This window comes from Poecilia latipinna, unplaced genomic scaffold (assembly GCF_001443285.1).
Source record: "Poecilia latipinna isolate Pla-1442-1.1 unplaced genomic scaffold, P_latipinna-1.0 Scaffold1113, whole genome shotgun sequence".
Lineage (NCBI taxonomy): Eukaryota > Metazoa > Chordata > Actinopteri > Cyprinodontiformes > Poeciliidae > Poecilia > Poecilia latipinna.
In genome coordinates this window covers 197,062-205,102 of record NW_015113729.1, presented here as the reverse complement: position 1 = coordinate 205,102, position 8,041 = coordinate 197,062, and the positions used below count along the sequence as shown (strand labels likewise).

Genomic DNA, 8,041 nt, shown 5'->3' with positions numbered 1-8,041 from the left:
AGTAAAACTATGAATCTATAACTCAATAGACAGGTCTATATAAAGATATAATCCATGTTTCTGTCTCATATTTGTATGGCATTAAAAGGATATGGAACTTTTGTTTTTCCACTAAAAGCTCTGGTTTGCACAATAAATGCCATGTGAGTGAAGTTTTATGGTTGATACTCTGATGTCTCATTCTCCTGAAGGCAGCACAGAGCTGCACCACCAGAAACACTGAAGAGAAGAAGAGTTATGATTAATGTAGTTACAGTTCTATCCATGTTTTAATGTTGCAGAGCTCAGACTTTTTGCAAATAGATCAAAGTAGCCTACAAATTCTTTGGTGGGGGGCGGTGAGGGACCTGAATAAGGGCTAGGTGGGTGCAGGCCCAAAAATGATTGAGAAACACTGACATAGGCAGATAAAGAACAGGAGGACAACGCAGTCAACGCCTTGCATAATAAAACGTGTACTTGTACTATTTTAAGTGACACGTTGTTTGACACGTCGCCGCCTTTTGAACATTTTGACGAGGTGGGTGCTTTTCATCTGAAGGTGCTCCCAACATTTTCTTCTTTTTATCATAAATAGATGGAGAAGTGGCTTAAAGATTGACCCAAACTGAGTGAAACTGAAGGTCATTTCCTTTAATTTGCTTAATGCATTCATCGGTAGCAAGCAACGAAGAGATGGGTCATCTTCATCACACGGATTATGTGTTAATAATCTCAACAGGAGTGCATCATACTGAGCTCATCCATTTTTGTTAGAGTGACTGAATTAAACATTATTGACAAACAAAGGTGAGACAGGGGCATGAATCATTTGTTGCATGGCAGAGAGGCGACTGCATACAGAAACGGATGGAAAATCAATAGTGCAAATGGGAAGACAGGAGAACGGGGAAGTCTAGTTGTTAAGCTGAAATGTTAGACAGCAGTGCGTCCCTCAAACATGATCAACAACGTGTAGAGTGATGGAAAAAAGATGACCGTGCACAGACACACACATAATAGTTGATATTACGTTTCAGCTGTAGATGTATAAAGCTACAAGAGGTTCTTTGGGAATTTCTGGACATCAAAAGGCATAAGCCCAGATTTTACTCAAAGAAAAGGTTGGTATATCTACGGAAAATACGTTACAGCAATATCTTGACTAGAGCAACAAGACTTGATCCCAGTGCAATGAGTGCAGCTATGCTATTCCACATAGAGGTACGGAGGCCAGCGTCCTGCATGAACTCCTCCAACGCAGGAAATTTCTAGAACATCAAACTACCGAGTCCCAAGAAACAAGACTATTGAAGCAAAATATTTGGTCCCGTTGACAAGTGAAATGAAATAACTTTATGTTAATATTACTATAATATTTTTTATGAATGTTTAATATGCAAATATGACATTGCAGAATCAGAATCAAATTTTCCATCTGATTCATATAAATTCCCATCATGTTCACAAAAGGTTTGAAAATTTCTGAAAACTCCCACCTTACTTTACATTTGATATTTTTCCCCTTGCTAATTTTTTCACATTCCTTCCTGTGTGAGATATAAAAGGAAAAGCTTGACGTTATTGTCTAAAAAAAATTTATAAATAAAATAGTATACCTCCATGAAAGAGATGCCCACACTCCAGACATCAGCATGGATCCCATACTGCTCTCCTGATATCCTTTCAGGCTGTCGAGATAAAACAAGTTAGCTTATTCTACAAACAAACCAAAAAAAATAATTATGTATGTATCTAAAATCAAAGTGCAAAATGTTACCTTCAGTTACAATAAAAAGTAGAAAACTTACTGCCATGTATGCGTTGGTTCCCACATAGGTTTTCGCTATAGAATTTACCAGCTGCAGAAGGAAAGAAAAGACTCCTTCACATCAAGTAACTAAGCTTAAAATTATACTAGTTAAACACAAATAACACTAAAAGGTTTTACAATTTACGACGTCAGAAAGAGAACAGCAGCTATATGGTTGATTTGCATTCCCTAAATCTACTGTCATGTAAGGGGGGGGTGCACTCAGACCTCAAACAAGAGACGATGGCATCAGAGTGTGTATGTCATCAGTGACACAACCCTGATAATGACTGTCTGCTCCCATATGGCTTTTTTTTTTTTTTTTTTTTTAACGTCCTACTGAATGTGAGGCAAGGATGAAGGGTCTACATGCATAAAAGACAAGTAAACAAAAAAAATAGAACAAAAAGAGGGGTGGGACACATGTGTTCACCTTTAGGAAGCCAAGGAAGTGAAGGTTATGAATGAAGGACCAATTTTCCAAAGAAGGGAAAACTGTTTGCGTGCCAGGATGCTGAAAGGGAAAACCGAGTCCACGGCTCTGGGTGTTTTGGTGACGGTGAAGGTCTGTCCCTGATGATTACATTACAAAACACACTTTGACGCGTGCACGCACGCGCGCGCACGCACGCACGCACGCACACACGCGCACGCACGCACGCACGCACACACACACACGATGACAAGGCTATTGTCTGCTGCCTATGCTTTCCCCTCCAATCTACTGAATACATATCAATGCGGCTCAGCGTTGTGTGTGTGTGTGTGTCATAATTATAGCAAGTGATTTTTTTTTTTTTTTTTTCAGAGGACGCAGAACAATGGACAGGGGGGCGCTAATGTGAGAAGATGACCCTGGGGATGGCTCTGATGTCTTGAGTGCAGAATGAATGCTGTGATTGACAAGCTGACCACGCGCACACACACACTATGAATGCACAGGGCTGTGGCGGCGCAGCTCCACTCTACAGCTTCCTCGCATTCCCATCCTGCATTCTTTCATTCGCTCCAACACAAACAAATCAGAGTACCTGTGTGCTGACACCAAAGTCACACAGCTTGACTTGTCCTCGGGTGTTCACCAGCATATTGGAAGGCTTGACATCTGTGGAGACAAACTGCTTGATAAGAACTGCGACATCAGCACTTTGCTGCTTGTCTTTATCAACTCTGCCCTGTTTTTTCTTTTTTCTTTTTAATAACGCAGCAACCTTACTCACCTCTGTGAAGTATCTTCAGGCTCCACAAATATGTCAGGCCTTTTACAACCTGGGGACACGAGGTCGGGGAAAACGGAGAGATTATGACTTTAAACAGATAAAAATCTGAAACTCGGTTTCATTCCGTTCTTAATCGGTCAAATGAAAAAAAAAAAACACACGAGCAGAACTCGATAGTAACACAATGCCAGACTCGTATCAGAGTAACAAAAAAGAAAAAAAAGTGGCTGTTTATTTAGAAATCAGCTGTCAGAGTCGAAGCAGGTCAACACGCTGTTTACAGCTGCGCTCGCGGCCGATTATTTTCCTACGAATACATGAACTTGATCTCTGACTCATTTCTGTTAGTCCTTTAATTTCTCCAGGTGGTGCTAAAATAATTTTCCTCTGAAAGCTGTGATTAACTCCTGTTTTCCGCAGCTGGTATTGTGATTCACTAGCCCTGCCGGTTGTTGAACAGTTTGAAGGACATTTACTGGTGTAACGTTGTGGCTCCTGCTCTCAGGTGGTGGAAAAGTAGGCCGGCTCTCTTACAGAACCAGTTAAGAGCCGGGTCTAGAACCAGCCCTGGTTATGACCTGGAACATCTTTGGTTGAACCAAACCAATCTGGTCGTCTCACAGTAAAAGATGAGCACCAGAGTTTTCAACCAGGTGGAGGTTTTTGTTAGAAAACACAACATTTAAACCCAACCACTCGTGTGTGTTAAAGTGCTTACATACAAATACATTCATAATATCAACTAACCTTTGTAGAAATGTTAATTAAATAAAGCACAGAGGTCTGCTTTGATTGGAGAAACAACATAAACATGACAAGTTAGAATATTTCACACCATTTTTGTTTCAAAATAGAAAAAAAACTATGGTTTGGGTTATCATTTAACAAATATTAAATATGGAAGAAGCCAACATGTTGCACCTCATCTGCGTGTGGTTTATGGGAATAAATCACCTGCTTTATCCCAATGTGATATTATATAAATTTGTTTGGATGACAATACGATGTTTGCCCTTATCACAAAGCATGTCATGATAAGATTTCTATTCACTTAAATTCACAATTTATTTTTCATTTGTATCTACTTCGCCTCCCACACCTTTCACAGGCATCAGACATAAACATTTAAAAATATAAAAATAAACATCTTAAACTTGAAGATATCAATACTTACATTTTGCACCAATGTAAATGGATAATTAATCATGTAATATATATATATTTTGATGTATTGTTACACGTATTATTAATGCGGTTAATGCTACTTTGATACACATCATACAGAGTTTAGGCTTGAAAGACGTGGAAATATCAAAAACATCCTTTGAATTAGAATCGATTTTAAATCTCTGTCAGAGTGTAAACACTGTGAAATAATCTGAAGTTGTGGCTTAAGAAAACAGGGTTGGTTAAAATTACAAAGCTCTGCCTCCTCTCCCGTAGTGGAAGTGTTCACAACCGATGGCCACGTAAGACAGAAGACTCGGAGGAAAACCTCCCAGATTCACATCGTGCAAACTTGAAGCGGTGAATTGATTAAAAAAAGATTTGGACTGCTGTGACAAAAGGGAAACTATGTTGGAAGTTAAGACTCTCAAATGCAATCATCATTTTATCTAAGCTTGGAAATTAGTCACACAATTAAACAACGAATAAAGGAACTAATGAAATATGCCTGGAAAAGATAACTTGAATGTGAATCGAGTGAGAAAGAAAGGTTTTTAAAGATGCGTGGTTCGTGTAAACTGTTCCTACTACCTGACAGATCCTCTTTTGACAGCTAAATGGGTGTTTAACTATTATTCATTTTCAAATGTTTTTCCACCACTTTGCGGTGATTTCTTCATTTACACAATATGCAAGCCACTTCCAAAGCTTTTGTTATCCACCGCTGATATGCCACATAAAGAGATGAATGAAATTAACGAAACACAAAACTGTCTTGAAAGGTTGTGGTGCAAGAGCAACAACTGGCAACCTCCCCGGGTGCTTTTCTTTCAGTGATAATTAACAACTGTGGCAGTAGAAAGGAGGGAAAGCTGTGAAACAGAATTAGCACTGATTAAATAGCTGTCACTGTTTGATTACGGACAAAGTTAAAGGGGAAGCAACACAAAAGAGGAGCCGGAGCCGGAGGGAGGGTAATGAGTGTGGAAAAGAGCCGTGCATTAATCGGCTTCAAGGCCGTCTCCGTCAAAAAGCTGGCTTTAACAGGGCTTTATAAGAACATATGAGAGAAAAGGATCCGACACGCACACCACCCTTTCTCCAACTCTACTAAAAATAAATGCTTGATCTGACAATCAGGCTCAGAAACTTACTGCCACAGCGATCCTTCCCAGAACGTGCTCCGGTATTCTTTTATAGACGTCCAAAGATCCACCTGCATGGGGAAAAACAAAGATGTTTGTAGGCCTGGGTTTAACCCGTGTAATATGACTGAATGCTACATCATAGTAAAAAACATGTACAATTTGAGTGAGGAGAAAAATGCCTTGGCTTAAGATTTTGTTTAAAGGTAAATATCAGTTTAGTTTGAATTTCACTTCAAAATTGTTTATTTTTCATAAAAAGTAGTTCCAGAATCATAAGGAAAACTCCAATTTCAACACGACTGTGACGTCAAACTACATGATGATTTTTGCTATAGTCCATCTTCTATAATGCAAATAACTGATCCTAGCATAATGTTTACTTTTACTAGTAACTCAGGTTAAGAAAAGTTCCATGAAGTAGTCAGAAGTTACAGACTTTACTGACGCACTGCTGAATGTGTGAAACATGGGAATCGTTGCATTAACACGCACTTAGACAAACACACGCCTAGGAACCACACTGTCCCCGATCTCACACCAGTGCATACATCTCCAAATGCACTTCAGTCAAGATTTATCACGCCCTTGTAGCTTTTAGCGCACAGCCATGCTAAGCAGCTCACAGCAATCAGGCGATCCTTTGATCTGCAGAAGTGTAAATGGATACTCAGCGGAGAGACGGAGCTGGGCTCTTCCCTCAAGTCTCTTCTGCGTAGCTGTAGGCAGCGAGGGAGAAAGCAACGTAGCAGAAAAACTCACCATCCATAAATTCTGTGCATATGGAAATCCTGTTCTCCACAAAGAAGGCACTGAAGAAAGTGATAATGTAGGGCGAATCGCACTGCAAATAAAGAAGACGCTGAATAATTAAGGAAAACTCAAAGCATTTTGATTTATTTATAAAGTCGGAAAAGTGGTTGCTATCTTGCTAGCGCAAACAAAACTTCCTTTCTTTGCTACTGTAAAGCATTTTGATTTCTACTGTGTTTATCCTTTCAAATTTTTAGAAGGGATTTTCTTGAGTTGTGTCTAATAATGGTGACAGTGTTTGTAGTACATGCTAAGGGAGAAATAACAGATCAAAATATAGATACATAATGCCGGAGGCTTTCTCAATTTAAAAAATCAGCCAACAGTATTCTCAAACTCCCTTTTGATTTAGTCACTGAAAGATAAACCATTTGCATATACTTCTGTATTTAAGGACTCTTGCCAATATTTATCAGCAGCTAAATACGACTCCACTGATGGGATCTAATAAATCTGCCATTTTACCAGGTAGATTTTCCTTCACCATTTAGCCAAAATACTGGGTCGTCCCTCCAAATTATTGAATGCAGCTATGCTAATCATCCTACATGTCCAGCGTTGTGTAAAATCTAGCATCTTGGCACCAAGCCTGCTTCTGCAGACATTTTTTGAAAGAACGGTTTGCTCCCAGGAGCAGAGCTGAGTAAATAAGAGCATGAAAAAAGTCCTGTTGTGGAATATTCTCACAAGTAAATCTGGGGGTATTAAAACACAGTAGAAGGGATTGGACTGAGTGTAGAGGTCACCTCCAAACTTCACCAGGCCTTTTACCACCAAGAAAACTTTATTTTTTCTTTTTGCTAGGAATTGATTGTGAATAACAAATTATGCTCTGAGATGGGCTCTAAGGCAAACACTTTGAGGCCTCTTTATGACAAATAAGCGGAAACCCTTTAGAGAATCTGCAGCATATCCTGATTTAGTATCAAAAGTAGCCACACACCGCCGCAGTAACATGTTTCAGCTTTTACATGACTTTGTGTCATGATATTCATCATAACTGATGTTTTAGAAACCGAATATTGCATAAAATATAAATGACGTGTGTTATTTTTGGAGTGCTGCTTAGAAACCAAATGAAGTGGAAGCAGGAGCCCTTTAACATGAAATGGATTAAATGGTCAAAAAGATTCAGGAGGAGGAAAAACGAATCGTTTTTGCTGAAGAGGAACAGATGAGAGCTGGAGACACCAACCTTGTAGAGAATTTCCAGTTCTGACATGATTTGCTTCTGTAACTCCACTGTAATATCCAGAGGAATAACCTGTACTCACATGTTACAAAAAAAAAAAGAGAAAGGAGAAAGTAGAGTTTATTAAATCAAGCACAAAAATGCAATGGAAAGACACGGTAAAGGAGTCAATACAATCAGAGAAATTCTCACCTTGACAGCTAAAACACGCTTGCTAAGAACATGGTAAGCTCTAGAGGAGAAAAACAAAAAAAAACAAATGGGCAAATATATTCAAATCATAATCTTAAAAACGCCCTTCCTTGCCTTTCAATGTCATTTTTAACTGTATGAAATTAAAAGAACTGTACATACAATTATTTCTTTATCTTTAGAAAGGTCATGTCAGTTTTTACAACCAGCTACGATTCTGTTCACTCTTGATTTAAACACAGATAAGTTCAGTTTTTCCTTTCTATTGCACAAAAGACATGCCAAGGTCTTCGCAAACAAATCTCCACCTACTTTCAGGCTTTCATTAACGTTCTGGACAGGGAACTGTAACAATCACTACTTTATTTGTCTAAGAATATCGTACTCACTGTAATTAACAAGTGAAATAACGTTCCAAAAAAACGCAAAACTAATTTCCTTATTAAATACAGTAAACATAGATTTTTTTTTTTCTGTTGTTCAAATCAGCAATGACTAAATGATTAAAACCAGATCAAGG

The 8,041-nt window shown here is 38.7% G+C and overlaps 1 protein-coding gene across 1 annotated transcript in view; it reads right to left on the bottom strand.

Annotated features, from left to right (window-relative positions):
• The window catches only part of map2k5 (mitogen-activated protein kinase kinase 5), a 44,808-nt gene that overhangs the window by 20,597 nt on the left and 16,170 nt on the right, over positions 1–8,041 (bottom strand). The window contains exons 9-16 of the mRNA XM_015052489.1: positions 7,522–7,561; positions 7,333–7,401; positions 6,087–6,168; positions 5,334–5,395; positions 3,013–3,061; positions 2,824–2,897; positions 1,791–1,841; positions 1,599–1,670 (exon numbers count right to left, since the gene is read on the bottom strand). Of these exons, the coding sequence (XP_014907975.1) occupies positions 1,599–1,670; positions 1,791–1,841; positions 2,824–2,897; positions 3,013–3,061; positions 5,334–5,395; positions 6,087–6,168; positions 7,333–7,401; positions 7,522–7,561 (499 nt within the window). The remainder of the gene's footprint in view (positions 1–1,598; positions 1,671–1,790; positions 1,842–2,823; positions 2,898–3,012; positions 3,062–5,333; positions 5,396–6,086; positions 6,169–7,332; positions 7,402–7,521; positions 7,562–8,041) is intronic.